This window comes from Carassius gibelio, chromosome B3, assembly GCF_023724105.1.
Source record: "Carassius gibelio isolate Cgi1373 ecotype wild population from Czech Republic chromosome B3, carGib1.2-hapl.c, whole genome shotgun sequence".
In the NCBI taxonomy this organism is placed as follows: domain Eukaryota; kingdom Metazoa; phylum Chordata; class Actinopteri; order Cypriniformes; family Cyprinidae; genus Carassius; species Carassius gibelio.
The window spans coordinates 37,256,931-37,274,157 of NC_068398.1; the positions used below are offsets into that span (position 1 = coordinate 37,256,931).

At 36.3% G+C, this 17,227-nt stretch overlaps 1 protein-coding gene across 1 annotated transcript; it reads right to left on the bottom strand.

Moving 5' to 3' along the window:
* Positions 1-1,154: 1,154 nt before the first annotated feature.
* On the bottom strand, positions 1,155-2,729 carry LOC127953441 (uncharacterized). The gene is made up of 5 exons (XM_052552692.1): positions 2,678-2,729; positions 2,438-2,564; positions 1,866-2,164; positions 1,609-1,699; positions 1,155-1,381 (listed from the first exon to the last, which is right to left on the bottom strand). The coding sequence occupies exons 2-5, from the start codon at positions 2,525-2,527 to the stop codon at positions 1,232-1,234; spliced, it is 630 nt and encodes a 209-aa protein (XP_052408652.1). The 5' UTR covers positions 2,528-2,564; positions 2,678-2,729; the 3' UTR covers positions 1,155-1,231.
* Positions 2,730-17,227: the final 14,498 nt, after the last annotated feature.

Below are 17,227 nucleotides of genomic sequence, written 5' to 3' on the forward strand. Positions count from 1 at the left end.
AGGTAAAATGATTGGTAAATTATTTTGAATTACATACAACAAATTTCATGCAAATAACAGGCAGAGGAGCAGACATGCGGCATGCAGGACCCCTTGAATGGGGTACAGCGACAATTATTGCCACTTACAAAGATGGAAAAAAGTAATAATTTTGTGCAAAGTAAAACCAAAGCAACAGCACACAAAGAAAAAACAAACCATGCAGCATGCAGGAAACCACCACCAAATTAGATGACATGGACAGAGGGAAAGAAGATAACTAACTAAAATAAATACTTACAACTAAATCATTGGACTTGTCTGTGGAAAAAAAATAATAATGTGAAATTAGGTTTTTTTGTAACGTGACTGCCGGGCTAGGTAGAGGCTGACGGCCTCCTCCTTCGGAACCTGTTCGAAGGATTTGGCGATGGGGGCAGGTGCATCGGAGGATAAATTGTCGCTAACCTCTCGAAGAGCTGCAGGTGAATTAGTGTAGCTTTCCCGAAGGGCCTTCATTAATGATGTTGCATAACCTGCAGACATAATAATAATAATACTGTATAAAGATCATTGCCACTGATCACAGATGTCTCTTGCACCATCTCAAAATATGATAGAACTGCATGACACTGCTTACCGTATGAGGCTGCCTCTTTGATGGGAAGCACCACATGGGCACCTTTTCTGAAGCGCGGATACCGCACGCAGTACTTCTCCGTCCCATCACTTCTCCGTGCTGTCTCACGGTTGGCATTGTGATTATAATGCAGCGCCGCTAAGAGAAGCCTACAAAATAACACATTTGAGAATTTTTTAAACTTGGTGTATGCATGACAAAATACTACAATAGGCATGATAATAGGTACTATTATTACTATAAACGGCATAATAATTGGCAGTATTATTCCATTGGATAGCACTGACCTGCTATACATCCCAAGGTATGAAAACCCTGTGTGCTTGGGCGCGAAGTGCAAGATGAGGGAGTGGTAAGCCTCAAGGGAGAAGGTCTGGTGCTGTGGAGACAGCTGTCGAACATCCTTCAGTAAGGCAGTCCTCATGATTATGTTCTCCAACTTTACTGCTGCCAATGAGCCTGCAAAGACCAAGACAGGGAGGCAGACAGATACACATATGAATTATAGCAAACATAAACAGTAAACAAACAAACTTTTGTGGATGATTGACCTGTGTGGCCCTCAGTGCATCAGCAAACCACAAACATCCAGCTTCAATGCAATTCAGATATTTACATTCTATACTGCATTTTTATTGTAAATACCTGGCGATGACGGTCCGTGATCAGCGTTGCCAAATGCAGGTCCTTTCCCCTCAGCAGGTCAACACTGCGCTTGAGCCCTTCAAGCTCACACCATGAGCTGTTGGGGACCTCTGAGCTCTGCAACATGACATAACAGTGTAAGTGTAGAATGCTGGTGTTGTTGAAGGAGGCGTGGATGAACCGACGCGTTGATGGTCCAGGTATTATGATACACTGTACTCTAGTTAGGCAATACACAATAAAGCTCTATGCATCGTTGTACTAGTGGAAAGATGTTATATTAAGATACCATCAGTTTACCAAATTGCAGAGTTCATTTCTTTGTCTAATAACATCAGGTTTACCTGAACAAGCTGAACATCCACCACCTTGTTCACTCTGTCCTCTATCAGAGAGTAGGATCCATACTTCGCGCAGTGCCCAGGAGAATCTGACCTGGAATTAATTACAAATTTGAATTATGTTTCAAGTTTTTTAAAAAAAATGTCTGTAAAGACAATCCACCATGTCATCTGCAAATGCCAACTAAAGCCACCTTACATGATAACCAATAACCAAATCAAAACATGCAACTGGTCTATGAGCTCTCACACTGGTTTACCTGCAGTCACCAGCAAGAACTAGCCCACCATCCATTGCCCGTAGGTCACTAAAATTCTTTGCTTGATCATTTTGCCAGGCCTGAACGATTACAGGGATAGTGTAGCGGCGCTGATGGCGAAAGAAACTGCTCGCACTGATGCACTGCAGGCCAAACAGAGTCAACATTCTTAATGTCTGGGTGGCCAAACATCCAGTGAAATGAATGGCCCCACTTAACAGGAGGTTGCAGGTCGGCATGTTCCTGTGGAGCATTGGTTGGTTTTGCCAGAAACGGTGGTAGCCACATGATGCACAGACCTAGATATGTAAAAAAAAGAAAAAGAGTAATCAACAGTATATCAGGATTGAATATAGATTAAGTACTGTACATTACTGGTTTCATGTTTTCAATGAAACACACATGACCAATACAGTATAACACTCAAATATGATGCCATCACAAACCAACAGACTAAAGCCAGCCTGGTACATACATTGTAAATTATCTGGCAAGACAGTCAGAGCTATCAGATTGTAATTAGATATTCTGATTTTCTAACCAGATGGCCTGCTGCGCAAACAAAACCGTACCTGCTTGATCTTAACAAAAGTTCCTTCCTGCTGCACGATGCTACTATCTGACCTCTCACAACAGGCCGGACAGATGGCAAAAAGGCCCATCAGCTCCTCTTGGCAAACAATGAATTTGTCAATGCCACTACAACAACAAAAAATTAGGGAGGGAGGGAGGTGTCATTCAAACTACCAAAGCTACAGTACACAATAAAATGAGCATTCAAAATGGTCTATGTTGGTTTTAAATTATCTCACTTGTGGTGGGGGTCACACGCGTAAGGTGGCTCCTCATCAAACAAGTCCTCCTCATGCAAGGGCTGATCCCCAGTATTGACACTCCACAGTGTCTACACTGTCCACGGTCTCCTGCTGTGAGGTATCTGTCATCATCTTGCCAAAACAAATATAATAAGTGGTTATAAATGTCTAGAGTACATGTGATGCATAAACTCTATGAGGTAACGTTAGTGAATTTACTGAGAGGTAGCTAAACTTTGAAGTGAAAAGTGGATAAACTGTTTCTGATATTTCAGAGGTGGGTAAACTGTGTTTACTTGCGTTTAGCCTCCACTACACGGTCACGGTCAAATATATGTGAAAGAGAACCGTAGCAGTCTAACACAAAACGCAAACACACTATTGTGAAAGCCGATTGCCGATGACGATTCCCGATGTCCATATTATGGACATTTACTTCAGGGCAATTTTGTTTTGGCTCATATTCGTGAATCACGAAATATGCTTTTCTAATTTCAGAATGATCATGCTTGTAGTGGAGGCTGTGTCAAAGGGCACACGGTATGCAAAATACAAACAGAGCTAGCTAAAACGCAGCTTGTAAACATTATCGTTAGCATGATGCTTACCGTGGCAATATATCGCTTGCGGCAGACGGTGTCTCTCGACCTCGGGACAGGACAAGCAGAGAGGTTTGCATTCACAGACGGCACGGCGGTAGGAATTAACTTAGCCATCCTCGTACTTTTTAAAGAAAGTGCGACCATCTTGGCATCCCCTGAGTGGTAATCCTCCTCCTTGAAATGCGCGCTGCATATTCTCGAGTAGGCGGTGACAGAGCTAGCTGAAAAATCTGCCCGCCTAATCTTGACAAATTGCACCCAGCTTCGGAAGATCCCTTTGTCCTTGGGGAAACAATGGACCCTATGTCCAGTTTTGCTGGAGTTCTTGCACCCGCCACAAACACAGTAATAAACCATGTTGTCTATTTATTCTCTACTCTTTCTCTAAGCTATCTTTTATGCTATGCTATCTCTGACTATATATTTATGCTATGATATCTATCTATGTATCTATCTATTTATCTATCAATCTATGATCTCTTTCACTAGCTACTACTCTCACTACTCGTCTCACTCTCTCAATGGTATTAAGGCGGGCTTTCGTTTGTCGTCCAAAAGCGAGTACCTCATGTGACGTCATGCAATGCATTGTGGGAGAAACAAGATTCATTGCTAACCTGTAGCTAACCGCTAAGATTTCACCTACTTTTCCTTATTATATTTCTTTTTTGTAATACCCTACAACATCAAATATAATGGATAACTGTTTAAATGTTTATTACGATCTAGAAAATTGCCAGAAAAGAAAAAAAAAAAAAACCTGCAACATAGCCTTTAAGGTTTAAATGTTAATTTGTCCCGTACTCTCTTTCATTAACAAACATTATCACCATTTGCTAAGTAAATTGTTTATTTTATTGTTCTTAAACTGATGGCATATACCCTGCTAACAACATTACGTAACTGTTACGTAACTGCAACGTAATCTGGTGACCAAAGTTTCGTCGTGGCGACGTAACAGGTTACGTCGTGGCAACCGGAAAAGTGAAAGGTGCCTATACGTCGCCACAACGTAACTTTGTGACGTTGCCAGTTGGTAACTGCGACGTCGTGGCAACGTCGTGGCAACCTTGTGGATCTATAGTCGTGTGTTGGTAACCAGTTCGTCATTTTAATTCTTAATCTAAATGGGCGGACGTGGCTAATTTAACTCGTCCTCATTTGCCCAAAAACTACTTATGAAAGACTCGAATTTGATTAATTCATGTTGTTTATTACAGATATAGATAAATCACAAATATCAAAACGGTAAACAGGTTTCTAATTATGTAAATGAACAAAGAAGGTTTTCTTCAGAAGCTTGAACATTGAACCGTTTACTCGTTCACATCTACTCCTCCGTCCACTCCTCTACATTACCCTAAAACAAGAAAAATCAAATGAAAGAAAGAAAAGGTGAGTGTTTACCCATTATAATATTAAAATACACATTAGCACTGAAATAAGCAGAAATCAATATTAACCAGATATCTTTGTGTAAAAATTGCCCACTTTTAAACACCGTCACAAAAGTTAATTGGTTGCAAGGAATAAAGGAAACTTTTTGTGTGTGTTTGTGTCAATGTAACTGTTTAATCAGTTCTTTATTATTATTATTATTATTTTAGTAAATATGTATTCAAATGGCAAACATAGTATTGCAAAAGTAGACTTATGTGAGTATATATAATATAATATAATATATACATAATTGGCTGAAAGCCCTTAGCAACATTGAAATTAATAGCTGATTGGTTGGCGCAGGAGATCAGAGATCTGATGATTAACCTAGCCGTTGAACGTTTGATTTCAAATTGTCTGTAAATGTGGCGATTATATTTTATCATCTACACTCACAATCAGCGGTAAATGTATATTCTACTTTATCTATATAGATAAATACATTTCTATAAAATTCTTAACCGTTATCTGTTGCCAAAGTGCATACGCTTGGTAAAAATTGCATGGTTTTGTTGTGTATAGATGATATGTAAATTCTAATTGTTACAGTGGTGAGATCTATGCGTTTTTAAAAACTGCATGCCAAATTCATGTGTATTTTTTCACAGGTTTAATGAATAATTTCTTTAATGTACTGATAACAGATTTTCACGTGTTCGTGCACGTGCTATATGTAATCGTCAGTGGGTTTTTTTCCCTTTCTTTTTTTTCTGTCTAGCTTTTAATTACAGAAAAGTCTCTGATTTGTATACCTCGACACTTTTATTTATGTGCGCTGGCCCATGTTTAAGAGTCTCTGCAATTAATCCCTCTATCTCCTTCTCCCCAAGACCAGCTTTCCATTTCATGACGGCATCTGGAATTAAACAGAAGTCACAGCCGTTACAGTATGTAAGTGCCAGAACTTTGTTCGTTTTATCAGTGCGTTTATTCATATGTTCAACTGTTTATAAATTAAATAGAAATGTCAAGTGTATAATTTAAATACAATGTAAACACTTATTTCATTAATCATACTACTTTGTCATACTATAAAAATCATACTAATTAAAGTATCTTTACAGAAAGTATTCCAGTGTCAAAATGTACATTTTTAATTTCAGTAAAAAAAAAAGTAAAGAAAAGAAAAATATGTGAAAAATGTGGAAAGGACTTGTAGAAAGTCTAGACAATCTTTATAGCTTTATTATTTCATTTTCAAATTCGAAGCACATTTGTCTCTGTTCATAAACTAATCATTTTGACTCACGTGAGATAACTTTGCATATTATTAATTTAATTAGAGCCAGCTTCTTTCGCTTCCCATGCAGGCTGTAGTGGCTCCATACATTATTGGTGGCTACTGCCCGCATTACCCTCCTTACACACTCTCCTGGATTGGCCCCACCAATAAGGCTGAGATGGTGTGTCTGGAAGAAAACGCCATTTGTTGGTGTGCAGGTAATCAAAATAAATATTCATTATGCTGTAAAATGTTATACCAGTTTAGTTAAGGAAACGTATTTTGCCATTTGTAAAATTATGGAAAAGGGATTCCAAAAATTTGTCCTATTATTTACTCACCCTCTACTTTAAGAGGTAGATGTACAATTTCTCATAATAGTTTACCTAATCCTAAAAAATGATACTAGTATTGATATAAAATCTGCAAAGAGAAAGTTGGATACTTTTAATTTTTATTATCTGATTTAAATTGGCACCAACCACTTTTTTTCTAAATTCAGGGTCCATAAGGTGTTTCTCAAGGTCCTCCAATTCCTCCTTGGACTGAGCTGTCTTGAGGTCCAAGATATCATCCTCCCTTTGACGACCCTGGTTCCTCCGCAGCAGAAGTAAAATTTCCCTCTGGGAGGCTGCCAGGCTGTCTACTTTCTGCAGCAGCACCTGCAGTGTTTCTGCAATAAAGGGTTTTCTTTAAATAATTGAAAGATTGAAAAGAGGTAACTCATATTAAATATGAACAGAATAATTTACCAAAAATAAAATAAAATAACCGAAGGATTAGAGGCAGAGGTCCCGGTAACCATGGGACCTGACAAAATTTATTGCGATGCAGGATTAAATTCAAAACATGGCAACAGTTGGTAACTTTGGTGTAATTTGAATGGGAGAGGTTGATCTTACAATATCTTTTTCCCAACATCCTTTCAGAACAGTATATCTGCGCTTTATTCTTGTCGACCGCAGGAACAGCCTTCACTCAGGACTGTTATGCATGTGCTGCACAGTGCTTTCTGTGTCACACATTTTACATGCGGGGTCAGCATATTATTGAGCGGAATAAGGATGGAGCAAAGTGTGGATGTGTGTCCTTGAAGGATGTTCAACATGTTTTATATATATATATATATATATATATATATATATATATATATATATATATATATAGCCTATAATCATTGACAGATGTCGTATTTATTTATTTACTTTCTGTGACACTTTTCTTACCAATTTAGTATTTTGACAAGATGAAAAGCAATATTTGCAAAATAGCAATATTTGTACAACCATAAATAAATATATATATATATATATATATTTTTTTTTTTTTCTCTCTGCAACTCTTTTTCCTATTGTGTTGACAGCAAAATGTCAAAGGAATTGTATCCTGACAAGATTAACAAAAATAATAACACATTTTGTGCAACATTAACACTTTTTTTCCCTACTGTGTTGATACAACATGTGTATTTTTTTAAAATCACATTTAAACACATTTGACATCTTGTTGTATCTTTTACCCTTGATGTCTTTTGGCACTGAAAAATCTTGTGGCGGCCTTGTCCATGGTTGTCTCTCTGCTGAAAAGGGAACATCACAATTCTGTTAGACAGTTGTATAGACATATGCAGACAATTTTTTTTCTTAAGTTTTTCTCTTATAATATTGAAAGTTCTTGAGTTAATTTAGTTGAAAACAGCAAGTTCTTTTGCAAGTTTGAACCCTTTCCAATAGTGACTATATAATGAGATCCATCCTTTCACATTGTTTGACTCCTACACAATCTTTGCCAAAAAGTGAAAACTTTGTTGAGCAAGAAGGCAAAACGATACATTAATCTTGTTTTCTGGGAAGCCTGCATTTTTAGTGGCTTAAGAAGAACATAACTTATTGAACAAATGCGATTTAAAGGGATAGTTCACCAAAAATGAAAATTATCCCATGATTTACTTACCCTTTAGCCATTCTAGGTGTATATGACTTTCTCCTTTCGAACAAACACCGTTAGTTATATAAAAAAATAATATATAATGGTAGTGAATGGGGTGTTGGATTTTGAAACACATCCATCATAAAGGTACTCCACGTGGCTTAATAAAATCCTTCTGAAGTAAAGTTATAAGATTTGTAAGAAAATATCCATATTTTAAACTTTATAAATTCATATAAATTAGCTTTCAGCAAACCACTACGCAAAGTGAGTTAATGCGGAAGAGTAAACTTTGACCTGATGTATGATGGAGTAGTGTAAGCTCCAATTTTATTTGTCTAAAAAAGAAAGTCGTATACACCTAGAATCTCACGAGGGTGATTAAATTATGATACAATTTTCATTTTTGGGTGAACTATCCCTTTTAAATGTAATTTCCATATTCTGTTCAAATGTATACACCTTCTTGCTCTTAATGCATCATGTCGTCTTATCATCAGTGAATGTTTTCACCTTCTAGTAATTGCTGTGTACACGTCTGTAGCAGTTTACGGAATTTTGGTGTCCTTTAACATATGAGTTCGTAAAGAATGATCAATAGCTTGTAATGCATGCATTTCTAGCTCCTGAACAAGGTCTTCTCCATATATGAATGTTTAAATAGTTATTTCTGTTCTAAGCTACTGCACACAGTCACACAGTATAATAATAGTAGAACAATTTCTTCTTATACAGATAATTCTGTGTTTTATATTAATTCAGGATTAATAAATATTCTACACGATCCACTTGCTAACTTCCCTCCACTTTTTAAATTCAGATGTATGTTACTGCTTTCACTGCAAAGGTTGAAATGGAATTGCGAAGCCTCATAAGAAAAAATATTGTAAGTTAAGCATGATCTGGTGTGACGTCACAACCAAAATGTCACAGATTGCTTTGGACAAAACTGTAGGACCTTGCAGCAATGGACGGGACACTTAGCTCCTTTTTGACTTGGCATCTTAGCAAAAATTCAAACAACCAAATTTTTGCTAAAATACAATTATTCTAATTAAATTGCAAATAAAATAAATACAAATAACAACCCTCTTATTTTGTAAAAATCTACATCTTGCATGTTCTACCACTGCTTGAATGTACTGTACACAATGCCCTTGATCTGTAAAAAGTTGTGTGTGCATTACAGTAGTGAACTTGCATGTCTCTCATGTAATATAAAAATAACATGTAATACATATGCTACTCTGTTGTTTGCACTGACTGATTCTTAACACCTTTCTCTACAGCCTTACTTACCATTTGAACATGCTGTTGCTGCCAGTGAGGATGGTCTGGGAGGCTCTTCAAAATCTGCAAGCAAGTTGAATACACAGTTGTTAAACTTAAGTTGGAGGCCACACATTCTTCAGTCACATCAATTTAAATTCTACCTTCAGGTAAATCTTGTGATGAGGCAACTGAAGGGTGACAGGTGGGATGGTGGAAAGATTCTGTGAAGGCTTTAGATATTTTAGTTTACAGTAAATTGCTAGTATTTTCATACAGTTAGGGGTGTGTGATTCTGTTGTCTATGACAATATCATAATTGTTGGCTGGTTACATGTGAAACACAGAGAGAGTAAAAAGAAAGCAGATGTGGCAATTAATATTGCTACTTTATATGAGAGTCTCAATACTTGTAAAAAGATTTGAAAAATAGTTGCAAATAGACTTTGCTTTTTTTCTTTGAAATTTGGCAGTCACTGTCCAGCGTTATTGCTTGAAATGCAGTTGTGTTTGGATTGTCATAATTTACATACTAAATATGCAAAGTGAGGGGTCATGAAGAACATGATTAAGAACCGCTTTTTTAGATGTATTCCATTTAAGTTTTTGCACATTTAGGCACTTTTGTCAATAAGACAAAATTAATTTGATTGCCATAGTTTTTACTCTGCACAGAATATGAAGAATATCAAAAGTGTACTCGCACAAAACAAACTCTAAATACTGTCTGTGGCGAGTGGGGCGGGGCCGAGAGGCGTGGGAACGAGGACTGAGGGGCTGACGCGCTGTTTTGTTTATTTTTGAATTATTAAAGTATTTTGATTGTGCGCCGGTTCCCGCCTCTTTCTTCCCGATGATTAGGAAGTTTGTATTGTTACACTGTCTTATCAACAAAATCCCATGGAATTAGAATTGTATATCACACACCCCTAAAAGTGTATGTCTTTTTCATATGATGTTTTATGTGCTGTGGTATTTTTGAAAAGCAAGTAAAAAATTACTTTGGTGCAGTTTGGGTGGAACTGGAAGTTTAGCTGCTTCTGCTGTTGAAATATAAAATATAATTATTATTTTGATTCAATGAAATTTAACATCAGCAATTTAATATTTCCTTATCAGATATTACTTTGACGCACATTTTACAGTTCTAACTTCATTGCTATTAGGATTGTAGGAGTGTTTACTGCCCCCCCCCCCCCCATTTAAACTATACATTAAAAAGGAGTATGCAAACTTTGTAGTTGTAATTTAGGAAAATTTATAAAAAAAAATTTAGGGCATCACATGTTTTCAGATGGAGCTACATTTTATACACAGTTGATGATCACTGACAGGCTATGCAATATCACATTCAAAATCGAATGCAATTCATCTGCGATTATTAACGTGATATTGCATAGCTTGTCAGACAATGTCAGTTACTGTTTACAATGCATCAAATGGTGCACTGTGATTGGTTGTGCAGATCACATTCTGGTTGGTTGGTTGGTATCACATTCTGGAAAAATATTATACCTTTGTTTGGTCTTTTTTTTTTTACAGCTGTTGCCTTGAGGCGAGGAAAGGGTTCATCTGAATGGTAAACACAATATTAATTACTTTAATGCTGGAGCTGAATTTCCTAATTTGAAATGTGCAGATGTACCTTGATGCTTTCTCTTTAAGTTAGGCATCCAGGTGTCTCTTCCAAACTCATCTAAAAAAATAAAATAAATTAATTAATAAGGAATAATTTATTCACTAATAATGAAAGGTGTAGTTCTCACAAAAAATTCTGTCATTTTTTTTCACCTTCAAGCTGAACAAACCAGTGTTTCTTTGTTCTGCTGTATACAAAAGATATTTTGAAAAATGTTGGCAACAGTTTGATCCCCATTGATTCCAATAATATGTTTTTTTTCATACTTTGAAAGTCAGTGAAGTCCAGCAAATGTTTAATTACCAACATTCTCTAAAATACCATATTCTGTGTTCACAAGAACAAAGAAATTCATACAGGTTTAGAACAACTTTTAAGGTAAATGATGACAGACTTTTCATTTTTGGGTGAATTGTCCCTTTCATGTGACATGTTTTTCATTTTTAGCCATTTTTCTGAGCTTATAATGTTCTCATACCATCGCTGCTGTCTTCAAATCGGCTTGGTTTTCTGGTTGGCCTTTTGATGTTATTGCCAGGGTCGCTTTCTATGGAGGAATTAAGTTCAGCATTCTTACTCCACCTTAATGCCCTCTCGAAATCATCTAGGGATGAAATGTTGATGGAATTAGGAAATGTCATCGCAATTTATTTCAGTAATAATCCAAAAATATTCTGCCATATATTGAACTTTACCAGTTTGGGCAAAAACACGGATTTTTCGTCTGCTCCAGGTTTCTTCATCGGGGACTTCTTCTTTTTTTGCCCTTTTTGTTTGATTGTTTGGGGGCCAGAAACTATATTGTTGCTGAAATTCGTAAATAAATCAAAAGTTAGTTACCTAATTCGGATAATTTAAACTTTCAAGATGATAATTATATGGGTTGGACTTGTGGAAGGTTGTACCTCATTAACTTCGAATGTCCAGCATTCTGCTACAATTCCAACCAATGTTTCTTCTAAAAATTCTACAATATAGTACATGCTAAGAAAAGAAAAGAAAAGTTAATTTAGTGAAAATGTCACCTATTCCACATTTCTTCTAGAATATATGTGAACTTGGAGCACAAAACAAGTCTTAAATAGGGTATATTTGTAGCAATAGACAAAAATACATTGAATGGGTCAAAATTATTTTTTTATATTTTTTTTAATGTCGAAAATCATTAGGATATTAAGTAAAGAGCATGTTCCATTAAGACATTTAGTAAATTTCCTACTGTAAATGTTAAAACTTAAGTTCTGATTAGTAAAATGCATTGCTAAAAACTTCATTTGGAATCTTCATTTTTGTTACCTTATTCTGTAATTTAATTTATTAAATTGTATATTAAAATAGCCTTATGAATTTATATTTTTTTCCCTTAGATATTCTGTTGTGTATTTACATTTTTCTGGTTATCAAATGAAGGCATAAAACATTGACTTAATTTATCTTTTAATTATTAAAAATTAAGCAAACTTTTTTCTTGGCAAACAAAGGGGATTTACTAGTAAAATTAAAACATGGAAGAAATGTTGTGTGATTATTCCTTAAAAATAATGTTTCCTTTTAGTAGTAGTCAATGTACATTCTGCTGAATAATAGTAATACAGTACAGTCAAATACAATACATGACAGTCCGCGTTAAACTGTAAATTCTGTTTTTTTATGACCGGATTCCACAATTCCATCTGCGTTTTCTGCATCACGGAAATCACAGGGCTCTATTTGGACAACTTTAAAGATGATTTTCCCAATATATATATTTTTTTCACCCTCAGTTGTAATTATTGTATCTCGGCCACTTAATGGAAAGCTTATTTATTCAGGTTTCAGATAATGTATAAATCTCAATTTCGAAAATTTTACCCTTATGACTAGTTTTGTGGTTCAGGGTCACATATGTATGTGCATCTTGTGTTTATTCAGTTCATTTGCAAAAATTGATGGACCCCATTTATATATATATATATATATATAATTTTTTTTTTTTCTCTCTCTTTTTTTTCCTTTTTTTCAGAAATCACTTTTTTTATATTGTCAATTTCAAGCAATATCCATCAAACTGCAGTTGGATTGTTTTGGTTAAGTAATAATAACTTAAATACAGGTAATTTACAAAATTTATGTTTATTTCAAAGTATGTTTTTTTTTTTTTTTTACATATTAAAAGTTTTACAGCAAAAGCAGATAACGCCACATTTCGTGTTTTAGAGTTAAAAAGCACTTGTTTAATCTTTGTAATTTCCTCAGATGATAATGTAGATGCCTGACAAACGTTGTTGTGATCATGGATTGTATGGATGTGATTACACCCAATACACAGACCTTTTCCCTCACCATTGTAACACGCTGCTTTTGTAAGGTTCCCTGAAAATGATATTACAGGTTCATCAGTTTTATCGAAACCATCCATCTTCGATCACTTTTAGTCAGTATGGACAAACTCCTCTCAGCTAGCACGTCTTTTCAAAGTGAAAGTAGCCTTGTACCTAGGGCTGTCACTTTTAGTTCGAAAATCGATTACACAATCGATCGGACCAACCAAATAAAGTTTCGAAAATAAAAATAGGGAATCGATTTTAACCAAATATGTACACTATTAATTTTAAAATAATTAAACAATAAAAAAATATACATGTAACAAAAAACAAGCAGAAAAAGAAAATAAAGAAATCCGAAAGTTCAGTAGGCATTGCAAAAGCTAGACAGAAAATACCAGCAATTTTATGCGCCTATAAGACCCAGTCCCAGTGATGTTGAAAGCGACCTCTTATGGTGCGTTCACACCAAATGCGAAGAGAGCATCTGGTGCGAATGATTTCAATGCTAAGTCAATGTAAAGACGCGTTTACGTGCATCTGGAGGTTTCGCGGCGTGGTAGACGCATCTAGTTACAGGAGATTCTGAGTAATGAAAAGGACCATTGCATTTCAATATGCCTGCCTAGTGCCGCCTAGCCTAAGTGTCGGTTACGTTCAATAAAAAAAAAAAACACACACAGATGGCCTGTTTCTAAGGTCCATTTAAAGTTTCATTTTTTTGAACAGTTGTTTGAAATGGATTGAATCATTATTTAAAATAATCTTGGAGATTTTTGAATTGCCTAAATCATAAATGCAGCTGGGTTGAAGCCTGCAGTGATGTTTTTCTTTTGTTATGGCAGCCGTCCCCTCTGCATATATCTTTTTTTCGAGAATGTTGCACTCCTGTTATTGTTTGTTATTCTGCACGAAACGTCATGCCAATAAATAAGAAATATTGGTTTCTTACGCTCTCTTTACGTTCGTCCGTTATTTGACGTTGAAAAAGGAAATGTCTTTTTTTTTTAGACACGGAAAATCGATTTTACAATCGATTCAACGAACTCTTATGTCTTCAAAATCGAAAATGATTTTTTCACAAAAGTGACAGCCCTACTTGTACCCTGACCTGAATACAGCACATTGAATCGCTAAAATGGACTTATCAGCTTCTGCAGGAAAACATAAACTCATGATGCCTTGAAAGATAACAATACCAGTTTTTTTGACAAAACTTGTTTAGGGTTCAGATTGTGCTGTATGTGGAGAATAATGCACCGCAATCAGCTCTTTTCTTTTGAATGTGGCGTTTATATATATATATATATATATATATATATGTATCTATACATCTATATGTAAATCTCACATTATCAATGTCTGAAATTCACTGTTGATGCAAGATGGCCATGAACGTTACTGTGTCTCCATGATTGATTCTGATTGCTCTCTTCTCTACTTGTTCTCTAGGGATCCATCTCATTGATGTCTGCCTTTTGTTGTAATTGTATACTCCCACAAGAAAAGAGTGGCATGGCTCGATGAACATTGGTAGAGGATTTTGATAAACCCTGCAAAGGACTTTTCCATCTTTTTCCATTTCATCTGTGATCTCACAACCATTTTCATTGATCAAGAAGGCTTTGTCCTTAGCACTTGAAGTTTTTTTCTCTCTGTGTTTTTCAAGAGGAGATAGCTGCCTTTCCTCTATCCTCTTGGCGACCTGTCTCAAAGGGTGTTTTCCACTTCTTACCATCCTCTTCATGGTATGCAGGTATGATTCAAATTTGAATGCGCTGCAGCTGTCAAGCCCATTAAATTGCACAGCGTCATCAGTGATGTGGAGCATAGAGTGGATGTTGTAAACTATAAACTCCTCACCATAAAGCTCTCGTCCTCTACAGACAAAGTAGTGCAGCAGGTTTCTTGCGTACTCCGCATGCCTCTTTACTAGTGTTGGTGACACTAGTAAGCACATGGCCACACTGAAAGCCAGAAAATGTCGATAGAGGTCATCCTCAAGGATTCCTTTCAGCACCAGCTTGCCTGTGTACAGCATGAATTGTCGAAATTCTGTAGCCTTCCACCTCTCCAACTCAACCAGGCTTCGAGGTGTGCGAGAGAAGATGGATGGTATTTCATTTCTGAGTTGAAGAAGCCTATTGCTTACTTCTAGTTTTTGAGTACTGGAGAGCCTCACACCTCTCGCTCCACTGGTCCAACTAAGCAGCAGCTTCTTCATCACCCCCAGGCATGATTGATGCATATAATCAATTGGGAAGCACTTGACCATATCCAAGGAAAGCTGGACCAGTGGTGTGCTGTCTTTGTGATGTTCGGGCTGAACCTGGCTTCTGAATGATGCATCTGTTCTTAGAGTGAGGTTTTCGGTGTCCTGAAAAGTCACTCTGTTGAACCATTCACCCTTTTGGTCACAGTTATCGCAGCCGTAATATCCTGAGCATAGCTTTGTGCCCCGGACAAAAGCTTTTGCTGGAGCATCGCAGACAATGCAGAGAACATTTATGCAATGTTTTTTACCTTTGCATTGAATGCCGCTAGATAGTAGGTCTTCGAGGTCTGCTACAAAATCTTCTAAAAAACGCAGATCCTTTGGCCGGTGGTTTCCACAAGTTAAAGTTGTGGGAAAAACAACAATGGGATTCAGGTGGATGGCACAGAGGACCGGCCACATAACTTTCCCTGAGCTCTTGAATAACGGTAGACCGTCAACATTAAAAGACAAATTGATGTTGTCATGGTTTTGCAGCTCTTCTACAGAGTACTTCTCTAGGTGTTCCAGTAGCTTTTGATGGAGGGGGTAATGGAAATATTCCATTCCAGATTTTTGTATGGTTGTCACATGCCTTGGTGTTTTCAGCAATGTACGGGCAGTGGATGGAAGGTCTGTATGGCCGTGTTTCTGAAGGACCTTTAATAAATGATCAACAGCATTGTTTTTGACTTGGAATTGGGATGCCCAGGTTGCTAGATCTGTTCCCAGTGATGATTTGTTGTCATGGTCAGTCATGTCTTCCTGGTCAGTCATGTCATTTTCATCAAGGTCCATATCTTCCACAAAGTCATCATCCCAGTCGCTTTCTTCCAATGTACTCAATGCTTCAGTGGACAGGTGGTCCTCCATAGAACTTAATGCATCATCAGAGTCTGTCTGACACCCTGGGACTTGTTCTGGATCATTTACTTCAGTGTTTTTTTTTTCCCCTATTCTTTTTAAAACACGTTTGGCAGCTCTCCAGGATCTCAGATATTGCCTTTCTTTCTCTTTCTTTTCCTCACTCATTGTGTAATGTCTAAAATTACAAAATAATAAAATTGTGTTCCCAATGAAAACCATATTTGCATATCTAAAGTCTTTGTTTCAGCTTTATCTATCTATCTATCTATCTATACAAAGAAAACTGTAAAGATATACTGGTATATTTAGGGGTTAAATTGCTGGAACCCTCTTGTTATTTTTAGTATTTTTTTTTTCTGCCATAAAAAGGCCTAGAGACTTGAAACTTGGCCAGATCGTAGAGCTCAGTTTGGGGAGAGGTTGACAAAGTACAAAATTGAGTAATGTCCATAACCTACTTTTGCAAACTAGTCCTAGTTGACATGATTATTGTAATCCAATGGAATCATGAAACCTGTCACGATAATGTAAACTCTTTAATGTTATTTAGCTTAGCTGGAGGGTTAATTGATTCTTGGGTTCTTAACTATAAATGTGAATATGTCCACATACTAACCTCAAGCTAATAAAACATCATGTGACCAAGATCACTATATATCAAAAATAATAACAAATATTACTCAAAGTGAAAATTACGTACCTTAAAATAATAGATGACGGGGGAAGAAACTCTGTGGAGGCAGCAGTGGAGGGTAAAAATCTATTTAATCAAAGAAAGCATAGTAATATATTACAGGTTTTGACATTACAAGAATAGAACATTGGCCTTAACAAATATTGCATGTACATTGTTGAATTACGCTATGAATTAACATGAGTATCAATGATGAATCCACAGCTGAACACTAAGAATGTGCCTGATGGTCAAAATAAAACAAAACACTTAGAGCATTGGATGCTAGTGGTCTGTTTAAAGACAAGCAAAAGGAGGAAACGATATTGCATAAATCTGTATTGATATG